The sequence below is a fragment of the Eriocheir sinensis genome, chromosome 3 (assembly GCF_024679095.1).
Source record: "Eriocheir sinensis breed Jianghai 21 chromosome 3, ASM2467909v1, whole genome shotgun sequence".
Classification (NCBI taxonomy): Eukaryota; Metazoa; Arthropoda; class Malacostraca; order Decapoda; family Varunidae; genus Eriocheir; species Eriocheir sinensis.
In genome coordinates this window covers 8,562,961-8,582,789 of record NC_066511.1, presented here as the reverse complement: position 1 = coordinate 8,582,789, position 19,829 = coordinate 8,562,961, and the positions used below count along the sequence as shown (strand labels likewise).

General features: G+C 41.2%; 1 protein-coding gene across 1 annotated transcript in view; it reads left to right on the top strand.

The window, feature by feature from the left end:
• The window catches only part of LOC127004523 (cysteine sulfinic acid decarboxylase-like), a 52,692-nt gene that overhangs the window by 28,367 nt on the left and 4,496 nt on the right, over nt 1–19,829 (top strand). The window contains exons 5-11 of the mRNA XM_050872341.1: nt 3,231–3,356; nt 3,583–3,719; nt 3,833–3,915; nt 5,323–5,470; nt 9,313–9,442; nt 12,242–12,340; nt 13,524–13,754. Coding sequence (XP_050728298.1) covers nt 3,231–3,356; nt 3,583–3,719; nt 3,833–3,915; nt 5,323–5,470; nt 9,313–9,442; nt 12,242–12,340; nt 13,524–13,754 — 954 coding nt within the window. The remainder of the gene's footprint in view (nt 1–3,230; nt 3,357–3,582; nt 3,720–3,832; nt 3,916–5,322; nt 5,471–9,312; nt 9,443–12,241; nt 12,341–13,523; nt 13,755–19,829) is intronic.

The following is a 19,829-nucleotide window of genomic DNA, read 5'->3' as shown; positions in this document are numbered from 1 at the left end:
TGCAGCTCTGGAGACCGTTGTTGTAGAACACTCCAGGTTGGTCCTCCAACCACGACGTGACTTCAGAAATCAGGGCTGCATCATCTGGGAAACGCTTTCCTTTCAAAACAACTTCATGGCTGGGAAGAGATGAAAGTCAGAGGGTGCAAGGTCAGGAGAGTAGGGAGGATGGGGGAGAATTTCATAGCCACACGCCCGTGCTGCTGATCTGGCGACATGCGAGTTGTGGACCGGAGCGTTGTCTTGCAGTAGGAGGATACCTTTGCTGATCTTCCCCCGCCTCTTGGTTTTGATAGCTTCTCTCAATTTCCTCAGAAGTGAAGCATAATAGGCTCCTGTAATTGTCGTACCCTTTGCCAGGAAATCTGTCATCACTACTCCGTCCTGGTCCCAGAAAACTGTGAGCATGACCTTGCCAGCGGAGGGCTGCACCCTTGCCTTCTTTGGCGGTGGTGAGTCCACGTGCTTCCACTGCATTGACTGGGCTTTTGTCTCTGGATCATAGTGATGGACCCAAGTTTCATCCTGTGTAATCAGTCTTTTGAAAAACGTTGACTCGTCTTCTCGGCACATCTCTAAACTCATCCTCGAACAATCGACGCGTTCTCGCTTCTGGAAAGGTGTGAGCAACCTGGGAATCCATCTGGCAGACACCTTATGCATATGCAAATGGTCACGAATGATAGTTTCCACAGACCCTGTACTAATCTTGACCTCTTGGGCTATTTGGCGAATAGTAATTCGCCGATCTTCCAAAATGGCAGCCTCAACTTGGCAGACAGATGCCTCATCAATGGCAGAAGGAGGGCGACCAGGTCTGGGAGCTGTTTCCACAGACTTCCGGCCATGTTTGAATTCACGATGCCAGCGTTTTACAAGGTCATATGATGGGGCATCATCACCGTAAGTTTCTTTCATTTCGTCAAACGTCTCCTGTGGTGTGCGTCCTTTCAAATACAAAAACCGGATTACTGCGCGACACTCAACAGGCTCCATTTCACACCTGACTCAGTTCAAACACCTGTAAATGAGAAACCAAAACTAGTTCAGAGCTGTAATTTGCCACATTATCCATAGAGATATAAGTCATTGCACATGCTAAATATCAGCTAGATCAGACAACTAGAAGTGGGTCAGGGGCATTACTTATTGAACGCCCCTCGTATGTGTGTGTGTGTGTGTGTGTGTGTGTGTGTGTGTGTGTGTGTGTGTGTGTGTGTGTGTGTGTGTAATAATAATAATCATAATAATAATAATAATAATAATAATAATAATAATAATAATAATAATAAAAATAATAATAATAATAATAACAATAATAATGATAATAATAATAAATGGTTTATTCACTTGTTGGCAGCCATAAGGATGAAAATACACAAAATACAATACAATAAGTTTCATGTGATGAGTAATGGGGGAAGTGGGGAAGAGTGGTGTGTGTGTGTGTGTGTGTGTGTGTGTGTGTGTGTGTGTGTGTGTGTGTAGGGGTGGAGGGGTCATGTGATCATTGAGGTGTCAATGGCCTTCACCAGTGTCGGTATCGCGCTAAGCCGGTACCTGTCTGTCCGAGCTCTGACTGGGACTACAATATTGTGGTGTCTTGTGGGTCTTGTGGGGGAAGTGAGAGCGGGTGGGAGTAGGTCTCTATGGCAGGGGTTGTGGAGGAAGGACTTGCCGAATTTGGTTTGGTGTATGTGGTATCGGTCCTGAAGGGTGGGCAGTTCAGCTGGGTGAGTGTGTTCTCGTAATTGGTGTAAGAACTGCTCAGAATCTGTCTGTAAGCCCGCTTCTGCACTCTCTCCAGTTGGTGTTGCTGGGTATTGTTGATGGAGGAAGCCCAAGCAGGAGTGACGTAGAGGAGTCTGAAGAGGATGAAGGTGGTGTACAGGTCCTTGAGCGTCCTTTGGGGGGCTCCAAGTGCTTTCATGCGCCTCAGCATGAAAAGTTTGTAGGAAGTCGCCCTGCTGATGGTGGTGACGTGCTTGCCCCAGCTCAGCTTGCAGTCCAGGGTGACTCCAAGTAGTGTGTGTGTGTGTGTGTGTGTGTGTGTGTGTGTGTGTGTGTGTTTATATATATATATATATATATATATATATATATATATATATATATATATATATATATATAGAGATAGATATATAGATATATATATATATATAGATATAGAGAGAGAGAGAGAGAGAGAGAGAGAGAGAGAGAGAGAGAGAGAGAGAGAGAGAGAGAGAGAGAGAGAGAGAGAGAGAGAGAGAGAGAGAGAGAGAGAGAGACTGCACCATTACACATTAATAGAATTTCTAAAAAGTTAAGTTTCAGGCAAAAGCACCTCATTTAGCTCCTCCTCTTTCTTTCCGTATCACCACCACCACCACCACTGCTACTGCCACAGCGACCATCACCGCCATTACCTTCCATCACGATTACGTATAAATGCTACTTTTAGGTTTAAGGGATTATTTCAATTACTCGATGCACATGGTATATTGATCTTTTCCAGAGAATAGATTTTTTTTCTCAATATTCCGCCCGGGATTCGACCCTGAGACTCAAAGACAGGAGATGAACAGCTTAGCCTCGAGCCAAAGGGTTCAAGGCTTAATTAAGGTCCTTTTGGAGTTTTTACTCGCATATTGGGTCATTACACGGTTTCCGTTTTCCCATTAAGATCACCTTCAACTTCATTAGGAAACACAACTCAGGAATAGATCCCACCGCTGCCACCAGTGTTCTAGATGGTATATCCCTTTTGCGAAACACAAGAAACTGGTCTACTCAAAAGATCTTTTTACCCAAAATTAGCTCGAGACTCGAACCCGGGCCCCAATAACGGGAGGCGGACAGCCGGACAAACTAGCGTCAAGCCAAAGGTTACCCCGAGGCTTAAGAGTTTTTGGAGTCTTCTTTTTCTTCTTTTCCTTCTTCTTTTTCTTAATTTTTCTTCTTTTTCTTCTTTTTTTTCTTTTTTTCTGCTTTTTCTTCTTCTTCTTCTTCTTCTTTTTCTTCTTTTTCTTCTTCCTCCTTTTTTCTTCTAATACTAATACTTTTACAGCAACAGCAACAACAACAACAACAACAACAACAACAACAATAACTACTACTACTACTACTACTATTACTACTACTACTATTACTACTACTATTACTACTACTACTACTACTACTACTACTACTACTACTACTACTACTACTACTGCTACTACTACTACTACTACCACCTATCACTCATACAGGTTCTGTCAGTCATGGCGTCCCTTGTTGGCTATACCAAACACGATGGACTTTTCTCACCCGGAGGTTCCATCAGCAACATGTATGGAATGCTCCTGGCCAGATACCGCGCCTTCCCTGAAGCCAAGGTATGAACGAGAGTTTAAAATCGAGCCTCTTTGTTTTCCTTCCTTACTCTTTCTCATGTCTTGACACAGTGGACAACAGTGTGAATAGATCGTATTATTTGACAACGCACAATATATTCATTCCTTTCTATTTTTCCCCTATTATTTGATATATTACATACTTGTTTGTCCCTAACGGATTTACGATTTACTCCAAGATCCATCTATGTGTCCTATATATTTACAGACAAAGGGTATCAGTGCTCTGGGTCGCCTAGTTGCCTTTACATCGATTGACGCTCATTATTCCCTAGCGAAGTCTGCCATGACTCTAGGCATTGGCAGTGAGAACCTCATCCTTATACGCACAGATGAGGCAGGGAGGTGAGCAGCTTATTTGGTGTAGTGAACTGGCAAATACAAAGTAAACGATCTATAAATGGATACTAATATATAAAGAAAGATTGTCATTTTTTATGTTTATTACTTGCTTCTAGAATGGATGTAAATCATCTTAAAACATGCATTGAGGAGGAGAAAAAGAAAGGGTCAACAATCATCATGGTGTGTGCGACAACAGGTATGTGTGTGTGTCAACATTGTTATATTGCTTAGTTGTGATATACAGGAAATGAGCTACGCCGACGCCTCTTTGGTGAAGTGGTTAGTATGCTTGGCTACGAATACACGAACTCGGGCTCGAATTCCGGTTCGGAAAGTCGGCGTGCAGCTCACCAAGCTGTTCGTCCTCCCTTTGTGGCTGGCCGATAAATGGGTACCTGGGGACGGTAAACTGTGATAACCCGGATGTTACACAGGGCCTGTGTTGCTGGGTAATGGGTTCTTGCCCATCACAGGCTCAAGGATCAACGCGACAGAGACATGCACCGAGGCCACGCACCGCTATAGCGTATGCCCCCAACTTTACACTACTGCTGCATAATCCAACCTGATGCGGATCAATGTTCCATTTTCAGTAGTCTTCTACAGATTTAAACTCTAATCTTTTCTTCATTTTTTTTATTTATCAATTTGTGCATGTGTGCATGCATTTTTTTGTGTGTGGGGGGGGGCAATTAAATTGCCATTACCACTACAATTACCACTACTACTACTCTGCTGTTACTACTTCTACTACTGCTACTATAGTATTTCCATTTGAAACTGGCCGGTGGGGTGTTGGCCGCTGCGGGGTCAGCCCCGCCCCGCACCTTGCCACACACTCTCAACACCTCTTGCTTCCTCTCATATGTCACCTATCTACTACCTTTAAATGAATTTAATTAAATAATTTGATAATCCAATAAGGTCATGATTATAGTGTTAAGATTGTTTCGTTTTTAGGATAATAACAAGGATTTTGTATAAATACCACGACACTTGACAAAGTTGTATTCCAACGTTGTCAAGTGTCGTGGTATTTATACAAAATCTTTGTTATTATCTTAAAAACGAAACTTAATTGGATTATCAAATTATTTAATTAAATTCATTTAAAGGTAATAAATAGCTGACATATGAGTGAAAGCGAGAGGTGTTGAGGGTGAATGGCAAGGTGCGGGGCGGGGCTGACCCCGCAACGGCCAATACCCCACCGGCCAGTTTCAAATGAAAGTACAGTAGAGCCCCATTTAGCGCGAGAATTAGGTGGATGAACGCGGTCGCGCTAACTGAATTCGCGCTAATTGAATAAAGTAACCGATATGAAAAAAGTCATTTGGTGCACACGTGGGTCTGACTTTTGGGTTTGATAATTACTCAAAATACGCAGTCATCAGTTATCGAGCCGTGATGGTGACTCTTGCGGCCCAAGGTGTCGGGGGCGGCAGCAAGTGGGTATGACAAGAGTTCGGCCCCAGCAAAGGTTCGGCGGGCAGGGTGTGGGTTACTACTACTACTACTACTACTACTACTACTACTACTACTACCACCACCACCACCATAACTACAGGTATAACCAAACCACCCATCTCCATTCCCTCTAAAGGAACAACTGTCCTTGGCGCCTTTGACCCGGTGGCTGCCATTGCCGACGTGTGTGAGGCGGAGGGCATCTGGCTGCACGTTGACGCGGCGTGGGGTGGTGGGGCGTTAGTCAGCCCGGCCCTGCGACACAAGCTGCATGGTATTCACAGGTGAGTGAAAGGAGGAGGAACTGGTGAAAAGTGAATACAGAAAAGGGCGAAGAGATAAACTAAAATAAAATGGAATTTGTATGATTAGGGGTATTCATAGGTGAGGGAAAGGAGGAGGAGGAGGAGGAGAAGGATAAGGAAGAAGCGGAAAAGGAGGAGGAACTGGTGAAAGATGAATACAGAAAAGGGGGAAGAGAAAGGTTACAAAGAAGGAATAAGTATGCTGCGTGGTACTCCCATGGGAGGGAAAGGAGGAGGAGGAGGAGGAGTTGGTTGATTGACTGATCAATATTTCTTGGCGCCGCAACAGCACTGGTCAGATGGCGCCGGATACGATTTATCATATGCAACAAAAATCAAAGTTCAAAACACAACATTGAGCATTTCATAAAAGCAATTAAAAATTAAGTAGAAACAAAATAAAAGTAAGGAATGACTAGAATATACTCAAAGTCTATGGAGCACTCTAGCCCTCTCAACAAAGAGCAATCCCGGGGACTGATACGCATTCTCCAGCATCAGGGCGAGATGGAAAGCTCAATACCCACCCTGGCATCGGGTGAGGCACCGCTCGCGTACCCAGACTGGGGCACTCGACCAGTAAGTGCCGAACAAGCAGAGGGACCAAACAGTCATTGCAGTAAGGCTGTGCTCCCCGGGACATGAGGAAACCATGTATTAAACGCGTGTGGCCCGTCCTCAGACATGTCAACGCTGTCTCATTGCGGCGGCTACGTATGTTACGGTATGACTAGGGTCGCAGAGCCGTGGTCGTAATCTCACCCATCTTAATGTGGGCCATCTGAGCCTTCCAACTCTTCTACCAGACGGCCTGTAGTACAGACCGGATGGCAGGAATGAGATCCCCATATGATGGGGGGGGGCTAGAAGCACCGGGACGAGGTGCATGATGGGCTGCCGCTGCCTTGACCAAGCAATCAGCCTTCTCATTCCCCGTAATTCCCACATGGGCCAGAGGAAGAGAAAGAGGAGGAGAAACTGGTGAAAGGTGAATACAGAAAAGGGTGAAGAGATTTGTTGAAAAAAATAAGAAATTTGTATTCTGAGTGATATTCACAGGGGAGAAAAGGAGAAGGAGGAGGGAATGGAAGAAGCGGAGGGGAAGGAGGAAGAGGAGGAGGAGGAGTGAAAGGAGGAGGAGGAGATGAAGGAGGAGGAGGAGATGAAGGAGGAGGAGAAGGATGGAGAGGAAAGAAAGAAAAGGAAAAGGAAGGGGAGAAGGAGGAGGAACTGGTGAAAGGTGAATGCAGAAAAGGGCGAAGAGATAGGTTAAAAAGAAAAAAAGGAATATGTATGCTGCATGGTAGGAGGAGGAGGAGGAGGAGGAGGAGGAGGAGGGGGGGAGGAGAAGGAGGAGGAACTGATGAAAGATAAATACAGAAAAGGGCGAAGAGAAAAGTATAAAAATGAGGAATGTGTTTGAGGAGGTGTAACAGGAGAATGAAGTTGAAGCAAAGAAAATGAGGGAAAATTAGCAGAAAATGGAATATAAAAAAAAAGGAGGAGGAGGAGGAAGTATGTGTACAAAAAAATAATATTTGAAAGTATGGAAGATTGCCTTATGCTTAGAATTTGAATATTTGTGCTTTATTTAATTCCAGTTTACTGTATAATGTAAAACGTACTTTCATTTCCGTTTTCTACTCGACGATCTATTTCCGCTGTGGTAGACGGTTACTTTTCTACCTTTAAACCTATAAAGAGTGGTGTTCTGCAGGGTTCTGTTTTATCTCCAACTTTCTTTATATTTTCATTAAAGATCTTTCCTAAACAAACTGTTCTATTCTCTTTTATACCGATTAAAAACTCAAGACCAGATGCAGCGAAATGCCCAACCTCTGACCTTGCTTTTTTCCTGAATGTGGTAGAAATATCTGACAGCTTGACAAATCTTTCCAAACTTTTGTCCCCTATTATTTAATACCGTATCGCTAAGGTGTCTCCTTCTTCGGTCTATCCTTAAGTCAAAATCTCGACTGAAAACTTCATAGCTCATCTCTTAGAAAAATCTGATTCCTTGAGGTTAGACGTTTTGTATCGTGTCCAACTTTTTTTTTTTTCGCCTTCCCAGATGGTTACTATGTAATAGGATCCTGTTCGCCCCTGTATGGCGTATGCATATCTTGTATAAGGAGGGTTCCATGCACGTAGCCTTTTTGGAAAGAGTCGCCTTTTGAGGTTCCATCTTACGGACTGTCTTCTGATTCTGAAATTTCGCCGCAGTTTTGCATCTCTTTCTATCTTACATCGATATTTCCATGCTGACTCCTCCTCTGAACTTGCTAACTGCATATTTCCACTCCTTCTGAAGTCTTTCTGCACACAGCTTTCTACTCAAGCCCACTCCTATGCTGTCCAAGTCCATTATGCAGGAGTAATCAGAATCTTTATTATTACATCCCTATTAAACTGGTCCAGAAGTCCCGCCCCCTCCCTCTCCCTTCCTCTAAGGCGGCCCAAACTCTATCAAATATGTTTGACGAAGATTAAACAAGTTTGATATTTTCTCGTATAACATGACGCTTGTCAAACATAATTTGACATGCTCATTGCTCACTGCTCAGTTGGGCAGCGGCAGCCATGGAGGGCACACCAGTCAATATGCTGCAGCCAGGCCAGAGGTAGAGCGTCATGAGAAAACTTGATTTTTCTTGTGTGTGTCATTCTTTCATCCATACTTTTCTTTTTCTTCGGAGTCTAAGAGTTTAAGAGCAAGAATAATAGCAATGCAAGCTACCTCCTTACTCATGTTGTGAGCGTGTCCCCAATGTTGATACGGCGCTACCAGACACCCGGCTGAAGTTTGATCAATCCAGTCGTACTGTGTGAAGCTGTGTATGATGCAGGGACAGTGTTTCATCAGACAATAAGTTTGACAAATCTATTAGATAGTGTGTGGATCGCTTATGGTAACACTGACTCCTAATTCAAACCCTTCTCTCATCCAACCAATCAGCTCCCATAGCTATGAACGAGGGGGCGAGACTTCAGGGTTAAATTACTTTACGGTGACTTTTTATATAGTAAATTCTGGAACAATCTATAATTATCTGTATTTCCTCCTTCCTACGACATGACCGCTTTCAAGAACGGGCTGTAAAAACACCGCTCTTGCCATTTTTTTTAACTCTCCAATAGGATTGTTTTCTTTTCACTTATGGAGCGGTGCTTATGAATTTTTTAATTTATTTTTTGCCCTTGAATGGTACTTCAACTCTAAAAAAGGCAACAATAACAAAAAGCAGTAATTAAGTAATATAAGTTAAGACAAATGCATTTTGCTCACAAAACTGGCGATGATTCTATTTTTAAGAAGACAGCCATCATTCACTTATTTGTTATCAGATTTGAAAGGGAAGAAATTGGACCACCTTTACGAGAAGCAGGAAACCATATACTTATGACCTAGGACAGACAACCCTCCAGCCTTATTTTAATGACCTCAGAAAGCACTCACGGTCTTCCCTCACAGCACAGGAGGGTTTTCCCAAATGGCCGTCCCAAGTTTTTAAGTCGTCCTTTTTTTTAATTTTTTCGCCATCATTAAGCAGGATTTTATTGAGTGTTCGTAAAAGTTAATCAGTTTGAGATATTCGCCGAGGGATGTTCTCATAGGAATTTGGTGACTATATGTTAATCTGCATTTTAGATATTTTGCTAGTGGAAAGACAGAGATAGACTGACAGACAGTCAGACAGACATTATCTCCCTTCTTGGAGACAAGTGATAACAAAGAAATTGCACAGAAAGTATAACCTCTTTAACGGAGGTAAGAACAAAAATGAAGTAGTTCTTATCCCTTCTTTCTCTGAACCCGTTAGGGCTGACAGCATAACGTGGAACCCACACAAGCTCCTTGTAGCACCCCAGCAGTGTTCTGTGTTCCTGACGAGACACACCGGCATGCTGAAGGCCTGCAACTCTGCCTCAGCAGCTTACTTGTTCCAGAAGGTGTGTACTATTCTGATTTCAATTCACTTGGTTGTTCTTACTTTTATGATATCATTCTAAGGAAAAATGTTAATTCAGGGGTCGGGAACATAGAGCACAGGGTATGTTGATGTAGTAAAGAGCAGCAATGTTCCATTTCTTTTTTTTTTTTGTAATATTTATCCCATAGGGGGAACGGGCCTTTGTCCTTTTGCCGACAGACCGACTCTATCGACGATCGAAATCAAGCCGTCCAAGTCGGTCTGTCGACGAGGACTGGCGTGTCTGTGAATGTTCCAATGTAGTCTTTTCATCTTCCTTAAATATAATTTATCGTTTTCATGTTCCCCTTTTATTATACAGACTACCTTTGAGTCTTTAAATTTCCTTTAAATAGAATTAGATTCATGATGGCTCTGATAATTTTGTTTGATATAGTGCACAGGATTTTCTCATAAGGATAGTTTTCCTTTTTTGTTGAAGCTCTTACCAAATTTGCTTTTTTAAAGCCAATGAAAATCTTTTGTTTTTGCAACATATTCCAGATGTGTGTGTGTGTGTGTGTGTGTGTGTGTGTGTGTGTGTGTGTGTGTGTGTGTGTGTGTGTGTGTGTGTGTGTGTGTGTGTGGTGTGTGTGTGGTGTGTGTGTGTGTGGTGTCCGATTATATACACACACACACACACACACACACATATATATATATATATATATATATATATATATATATATATATATATATATATATATATATATATATATATATATATATATATATACACACACACACACACAGATTGATAGGTAGATATACATAGATAAATAGATAGATCGATGGATTGATAGATAGTTAGATAGATAATATAGATGTGTGTATATATATATATATATATATATATATATATATATATATATATTTTTTTTTTTTTTTTTTTTTACAGCAGAGGAGTCATTTCAAGGGCATAAAAAAGTAACAAATGTGAAAAAAAGCCCGCTACTCACTGCTCCTATAAAGAGTTAGAGGAGTGGCCGAAAGATAGGTCAGTTTTGGGAGAAGAGGTGTCCTGATACCCTCCTCTTGAAAAAGTTCAAGTCGTAGGCATTACATATATAGTGTGATTATATAATACACGAAAATAATCGTTCGTTACCTCCTTCGATATCTCGCAAAGAGATAAACATTTCCCGCAATGTTTCTGCCACTCTCTCAAAAGTTGTTTTGAGCAGACTAGTAGAGCTTAACTTGTGGGTCCCACAAGTGTTGATGCTGCCTACTTCCTCTAGCAATGCCACCTCGGCCTCCCGGCTCCAAATCTTGTTATCTGCATCTGTCATTTCTTGTTTTATTGGCGCCGACATGTTGTTTACCCAGCCGCCAGTCGGCAATACAAGACGAACACGCTCAGCTGCAGAGAACTTGCCGCGAGAAGGGCTCCCAGACCCAGACCCAGACCAAAAATACTGCCGCCTTAAGTATCATGTCATTTGCAGTTTCTTTCCATGTCCCTGTGGTGCAGTGGCTAGCGTACCTAGCTACGAAACCGTGGGTCCGGGTTCGAATCCTGGTCCGTGCAGCCAACGTGCAGCTCATCCAACTGTTCATCTTCCCTTTCGGGCTGGTTGATACATGGGTACCTGGAAAAACCTGGAGAAGGTAAACTGGTAAACCGGATGTCACCTTGCCCTGTGTCACGTGGTAATAGGCTCTCACCCATCATAGACACACGCGCAAATGTGACGGAGATGAGTACCAAGGCCGCGCGCAGCTATAGTGTATGCCCCCAATTTCACCTTTTTACCCGTGTTGATCTATCCGACCCAAACAGATCTTTTCTATCAGTTCTCTCTGTTCTCTTTATGGCCCTGAACTCTGCAATTCTGTGACCTTTCTCAGTTCAGTGCAATAATGTTTATTAATTTAAAAACAAGATTGATCGCAACATCCTCCATCCAATAATCATTCAAGCTGAAATGCAAAGTCTTTGGCACCATTTAATGTAATTTCACATCGGGTTAAGGACAGACCAACTATCTTTATATATATATATATATATATATATATATATATATATATATATATATATATATATATATATATATATATATATATAAATATGATCTGGACCGTAGGATCTGTGTGGTCTAGGCATCTATGTAAATATATGCAAATCTTGTTGCTGCTAAGGATGGCAGCCCGAATTTTTCCCTCCCATCAGGCTGCATGGGGACTATCGTAGTTGCTGATTTTCGCATTCTCTTGATCTTGGTTATATCTGTCTCTTTATTTGGGAACCATGTACTACTAATCTGTATTACAACCAGGCATAAATCAAAACTACTAGGTGTCACTTTTTGTAATTATCTTTTTATTCATGTAGTAAAATACAGTTCTGATCTTTGTAAACGGGCTATAGGTCTCCGACAATAATTATTAACTTTTTTTGTGTGTGTGTGGGGGGAGGGGGAGTGTGTGGCTTGTAAGCATTTACTAAATTAGAAAGAAATGTTGAACTATTTTTCTCTTACATCCTACCACGCAATCTTACCCCTCATTTTATCTTTCCTTTCTCTTTTTTATCCTTCAATTAATTTCTGTCTCAGTCTCGATCCCTTCTTTCCATCTTTCCTGCCTTCCTTGCTTCCTTGCTTCCTTCCTTCCTTCCACTTCCTTTCATCTATCCTCTCTTTCCTCCTTCTCTGAATACATTTTTCCATTCCATCTTTTTTGCTCTCTCTTCCTCTATTTTTCCTCCTTTTACTTTAAATCTCATCCTGCCTCCTTCCTTTATCTAACCTCTTCCTCCCTCGTTCTTCCCACACAGGACAAGTTCTACAACACATCCTATGATACAGGAGATCAGCATCTTCAGTGTGGGAGGCGTGCTGATGTGCTCAAGTTCTGGACCATGTGGAAGGCCAAAGCAAGTCAACACACTATTCAATATTTTGTTGCATTACCTACCTTAACAATGTAAATTTGTACATGCCCAAATGAGCGTTTTACTGCCGTAAAAGGAAATAACTAAATAAGTGGAAGCGATTAATTTCCATTTTACTATTTTACATGTATATTTGCGTGGAGATTTGCCCGGTTTGGCGTCATAGAGTGGGTAAGGAGAAGCACCCCCCGGCGTATGCCCCTACTGATTGACTGATTACTGTCTAACAGACACAATGTCTCTTTATATATCTCCTAAGCTTAGGAAGGGTCTACCCTCCACTGCTTATTTACATGTTATTACCATCTTATCCAAGAAATGTTTGCATTTGTTCTACCCTCTTTTAATTAAAAGAAAACCAAACCCCTCCAGTAGCTCATTTCTTTTTGTTTTGTTTTGAGACTTTAATATCAGTTTTAGGATCACCAATCAGGCATCCCTCATGAATTACTACCTCTCCTCATTTTCAAAGATTCTATATTACTTTCTCTACTGTGTTCTTACCTATTTTGTAAATTATTCGGACTAGTAAGCTTTCCTAATACCTCTTTCTCATTTTTTTTTTATATATATATAGTTTTGAGTCGCTTCTTTTCTTTTGGGTAGGCTATATGAAAGGAGTAACGGAACCTACCTTTTTACCTATCTCTTTTAGTACCTGGTCTTGAGGGCTCTCTCAAAGGGATGGCCATACCAGAAACGTCTCTATAGTAACTTCATATTTGTGTACATCAATCCTCCACACTTTTTTTTTGTTATTTTAAAACTGTCCTCTAGTTTTTCATAAGGCTACTCTCCTGAGAAAGGGAATTAACAAATAAAATAAAATAATATAATATGAAAACATTCTGCCGAATCAAATATAAATATTGATGACTTGTAACTCTCCTCAAAGTAAATCACCATTGACAGTCTAATTCATGACACAAGACACTATTATAATTACCAGTCAGCATTCATTGTGACCCATAGCCCTGCACAACGTCACCAGTCAGCTCTCTTGCTTAATAGTCCATATTGCTAACCTTTACATGTTGAAAAAAATAAATTGCTTGATTCAAGCTCCACTTATTACACTTATTTCACTTTGATCGAATAATTTTGTCCCCACACAACTTGTCAACCATCTTATACAACTCCGTGAAATCCCACTTCCTTACAACAGGGAACATCTGGGCTGGCGCAGCATGTTGAAAAAGTATTCAGCCTGGCGCAGGAGTTTGCTGGGAAGGTGAGTCAGCGCACAGGACGTGGATGGCGGCTGCTACAGGACCCTGAGTGCACCAACGTGTGTTTCTGGTACCTGCCGCCCGCCGTGCGTGATGTCCCTGCTGCCGTGCTCAAGGGGGACATCAAGACAGCTAATGACCAGCAATACTTCAAAAGGGTGTCAGCGGTAAGTTCTTTGTCGCAATCTCTCTCTCTCTCTCTCTCTCTCTCTCTCTCTCTCTCTCTCTCTCTCTCTCTCTCTCTCTCTCTCTCTGTGTGTGTGTGTGTGTGTGTGTGTGTGTGTAATTCACCTCTTTGGTCTGCTGCGGGTTTCTCTTGAGACAGCCAGCCGTTCCCCTGCGGAAGAGCACAGAGCTCATAGTACCGATCTTTGTGTGCGTGTGTATATATATATATATATATATATATATATATATATATATATATATATATATATATATATATATATATATATATATATATATATATATATATATATATATATATATATATATATATATATATATATATATATATATATATATATATATATATATATATATATATATATATATATATATATATATATATATATATATATATATATATATATATATATATATATATATATATATATATATATATATATATATATATATATATATATATATATATATATCTATATAAAGTCGTTTCCAAGAGTAAAATGGGCAGTCTGCGAATTTTGAAGTAACCTCTGGGCGTGACGTCACGACTGGCGAATCACTATGAGGATTCACTGATTCACTCCGATTGTAAACAGTGTTGCCATTCTGGCGATTTTCTCGCTTGATTTAGAGATTTTGGGTGATGATCTAGCGGGGTAATTTGCCATCTAGCTTCTAGCATTTTAGTGAAAACGCCTATTTGGCCATTTTTGGAGGTTATAAATATTGTATTACTCAAAATCTACCCATTTGGGGCCCTGATCTACCGTTTTTTGGGGGGTGAATTTAGCGGAACTGAAAATTTTTCGAGGGCAACTCTGCCGATTCCCTTAATTCAATTCTAGCAGCAGTTGCTCGCCGGAGTGTGCTATGTGGACGGTGGACGTGTGATTGACTCTCGATCTAGCCCAATGTGGCCATTTGCCAATAAACTTGCGTTCATTCGCGCCTCTTTATAAAGCCACATGTAGGCTATGTGCTGTGTCTGCGTGTGACAAAGATAAGAGGAAACAGTTATCTGCGAGGCTGCTTAGATTTCCGAAGGGCAAAGAATTAAGGAAGACTAGACTGGATAAAACGCTGCCAACGGGAAAAACATCAACCCAAGCTAGTGATGCACGAGTATGCAGCCTCCTTCTCAGAGTGTGTGAGTTCGAGAGGATGCCAGGGTTAATCTTAATGAGCACCACTCCAAACCAATATTCGTAGTAATTTAGCACGCGAAAGAATTATGCCTTTTCGTATACGTTTTACCTTGTGGAGGGGCAAGCCTCGATCGTTAACTAAAAAGTTGGGTGGCTTCGATTTTCTAAGTCCATTGGTGTTGTTTCACGAGGGCCTCTATAGACAGACTGAGCGTCATAGCTGCCTTGCACTACACCACAGAAACTAATTTTTCTTCTTCAGTGTTTTAGGGGGCTGGTTAGGCCATGGGACCACGGCCTTCAAAGCCACAGCAGTACAGGTTACTTGCTCCTGCGGTTCTTGCTGCATACGTGTCAGCAGGCAGCAGCCGCGTAGTAATACTTCATGAATGTATAGTCCTTTAAAATGATAAAATACAAATACTTGCGTCATTATTTGCTCTAATATAGAGAAGAAAATAACGTAGAACTCGTAAAGACGGTGTAGTGCTCAGGCTCAGTCTGTCTATAGAGGCCTTCGAGAAACAACAATGGACTTTGAAAATCGAAGCCACCCAACTTTATAATTAACGAGGTTTGCCGTCCTGGCCCGTCCCCAAGGTAAAACGTATACAAAAATGCAATATAATAATAATTCTTTCACGTGCTAAATTACTGCGAATATTGGTTTGGAGTGGTGCTCCCTAAGATTAACCGAAGTGGACGGGTTAACAATGATCTAGCATCAGCTTTGCACAAGTAGATGGGTTAACCGGCAGTATTGTACCATATGTAATTGTTGATTGTTGGATCCCACCTCCCCTCTTGGTGAGAATTGCAGAATTATTTTCGTCCATTATGAATGAAACGACATTTCCCTTGAGTTGCTCTACTTCTAGGGTCTTTTTCCCTAGGAGGTTATAATGTGGGAGGGTCCAGGGGAATGGTTAGGAGAGGGGCGAAGCCCCCCTCAGTTAGAGGTTAGGTTATGTAAAGCTCAGTTGGGGTAGTTTTAATATATTCAACATGCGGTGTGGGCCGTCGAAAATTACGCAGTGCGGGACGGATTGGGGCGGCGGCGGTTGGGGGGGGGGGAGGGTTCCACTACGAAGGCCATCCAATGACACGTCCGACACTCATCAACAAACTGGCTGCAGCGGCTACTAGGTTATGTTGTAGTATATTACAAGAGTATACGTTATGGACTTTCCTAACTTTCGAGACTTGGGAATTTTCTCTTTTAGGGATTTTTTAAGGGAAATTTTAGAAGTCCATTTTTCAATGATTTAAAATTTACCTTCCCCCCAATAAACCCCAGTTCCCCACCTAAATTTCTTGGATTGGACTTGTACTATGACCCTAAACCGACCTTTGTAGGGACTCGGAACTTTTTTGGGTTTGACTTGTAATACGGCCCAAAGACAACTAATGGTGAAAATGTGTTTGCTCTAGTCACAAAGGCAATCGGTGATCTTAATTAATTCAGATCTTCGAAATATTGTTGGTGAATGTTTTGATGGAGCTTCAAACCTGAGCGATAAAGAAAAACAATTAGCAGCCGGAATGAAAGAATGCACACCCATGGCAATCTACGTGCACTGCTATGGACACTTATTAAACTGGCACTGCAAGACACAGTAAAAGATATGGATCAAATTTAACAATTAACCTTCATATATATATATATATATATATATATATATATATATATATATATATATATATATATATATATATATATATATATATATATATATATATATATGTATATATATACACACACACACACACACACACACACACACACACACACACACACACACACACACAGCCATACCTCAATTTACAAGCTTAATCCGTTCCGAAATTTTGCTCGCAAACCAAAAAACTCATAAACTAAAACAAACGCACTGTAGTGCTGAAAACATAAAGATCGCACACAAGAGCACAAACGTAAGTGGACATGAGAGTGCGGGTGCTACCTCTGCGAATGTACAACGCGTACTGGGACCATATTCTCATTCTTTTCCGCTCTGAGGGCTCTCATCTCGTGGCGAACAAAAGAAACCCACCCTCGCGTCTATGACTTGTACAAACAGGATGCTCGTCCACAAAGTCACCGCTTGTAAACCAAGGCTTTTCTAGTGATTCGTTTTTACTTGTAAATCAAAACATTTGTAAAGCAAGGGACTCGTAAATCGAGGTATTGTAATGCCCCGACGAGCTTCTTTTCCATCCTTCCTATTTCTCAACACGTCCTCTGCGTGTATCGAAATAACACAAGAAATTAATCAAGATCAGGGTATTCGCCGGCTGCCTGGGATTGAACCCGCGACCAGCGTGACGGGAGAGCCACTCCTTACCGAGTCGGCCAAAGAGGTACTACCCCACTGGCTAAGTGGGTTATGGGAGGCTCGTTCATCAGGCCGTCGCCGCACTACACGGCTTTCCCCCCTATGTAGATTAATTTCTGTGTGTTGACAATGTCCTTTTGAGACATAACTCCACAATGTCCCTTTGAGACATACTTCCAACTTCCCATTTTCTATCAACCTCGGAGCATGGGCCATCCTACCTGTTACCCCTTCGGGGAAGCTCAACAGAACTGCAGGAGAGGATGCCCACCGCTATGCCACCACTGTAATGCCCCGACGACCTTCTTTTCCATCCTTCCTATTTCTCAACACGTCCTCTGCGTATATCGAAATAAAACGAGAAATTAATCAAGATCAGGGTATTCGCCGGCTGCCTGGGATTGAACCCGCGACCAGCGTGACGGGAGAGCCACTCCTTACCGAGTCGGCCAAAGAGGTACCCCACTGGCTAAGTGGGTTATGGGAGGCTCGTTCATCAGGCCGTCGCTGCACTACAGTATTACTGTACTTTACCTTTAATATCTATAAGTTATTTGGTTTTGTAATTTATGGGTGTGGAACTTCTTTGTATGTCTTTTGAAATTCCAAATATATTACATTCAAGATTTGGTTACATTGTAAACTTAAACCGAGAAGCAGTCAGTATAACAGATCAAAAGATTAGACAAACAGGATCTGTTTCAGGACTGTTTCAGAAGCCATGTTTTGAATCCTTAAATTGTGTGTGAATTTCAGGGTAACTCAGTTTTGTTGCTAATTGTGCTCTTGCATAATTATGCATATTTATATACGGTATATATATATATATATATATATATATATATATATATATATATATATATATATATATATATATATATAGATGCTTCCATAATTGGAGAGAAAATTGATTTACCTTACAAGTCACTCACTAATTAAGGATTCACAACATGGCTTCCGAAACAAGAGAGCCTGTTTATCTAACCTTTGGCCTTTTATAACAACCGCTTCTCATTTTATCATGTACCCAAACCACTGGATATAATTTATTTTGATTTTCAAAAGTCATAATTATTATCTCGCATAATTAGTGGTGTCTGACAGATATCAAGAAACATAATTTTCTTCATCGATACATTGATATCAGGAATGAACTAATAAAAAAAGCTGTACTTCATGCCAAAAATATCCATGAATTCAAAGCCAAACTTGATAAATTGATTTGTGAGACAGCCAAAGTACCAAAGATGTCCAAAACATGCCTTACAGTACCCACACACACACACACAAAAAAAAAAAAAATAGAGGAGGATTGGGGAGAAAAATGACAGAATGGGTGAAAAATTACCTAGCAAACAGAGAAATGAGGACAGTGTTGAAAGATGAGATATCGGAATGGAGAATGGTCACAAGTGGAGTTCCACAGGGATCAGTGTTAGTGCCTATAATATTTTTGATATATATAAATGACATGCCAGAAAAAATAAAGAGTATGTTTGTAGATGATGCCAAACTACTTAGAAAAATAAGAGATGAGGATGTTTGTAAGAAACTGCAGGAAGATTTAAATGATACATGAATGGGGTAAAAAATGGGAAATGGAGATCTATGAAAAGAAGTGTCACACAATGAATATTGACAAGAGTTATAATAGACCACGTGAAGTGTATAAGATGGCAGGAAGAATCATCAACACAGTGAAGGAAGAAAAAGACTTAGAAATTATAATACAAGATACACTGACACCTGAGAAGCACATAAACAAGATATCTGGAGAAACATGGTCTGCTGCAAAATATTGGAGTGGCATTTCACTTCTTGGATGGGGACATGATGAAGAAAATAATAACATTGATTAGACCAAGGCTAGAGTATGCAACAGTTGTCTGGTCACCACACAAGAAAAAGGATATAAGGAATCTTGAAAGGATTCAAAGGATTGTGACTAAGATGGTACCAGAATTATAAAGCCTGCCATACGAGACTAGATCAGAGGATTCTGAGAGGAACTGGGTTTACCAACACTGGAAGAGAGAAGAGAAAGAGGAGACCTGATAGCATTGTACAGGAATATGAGTGGAATGGAAGTGTTGGATAGAAATTATTTAATCGAGATGGAAGGGAGGCGGCAACTGCGAGGAGACAGTAAGAAACTGAGAAAGGGGACTTGTTGGAAAGACTTAAAGAAGTACAGTTTTCTCACTGGAGTGTGGATACATGGAATGGACTAAGCAATGACATTGTTGAAGTGGGCAGTGTCCATAAAATGAAGGAAAAGCTGGACAAATATAGATTGGGAGACAGGACTGCCCGAGCTTGAGCTCAGTTCTTGTATACTACAAACAGGTAAATAGGTAAATATACACACACACACACACCATTGATGAAGGATGCTAAGCAGACAACAGTTGGAAGGAAGACATCAGATCAGCCACTCAATCAATAGGGGCATACGCCAGGGGTGCGTCGCCTTGCCATCATATTACCCCCACGGGCTCCTCTGAACAAGTCTCCAGTAGGCCCTCTTCCCATCCTAAATACCTCATAGGAGGATCTATCGACTTGCTCAAGCTACAAA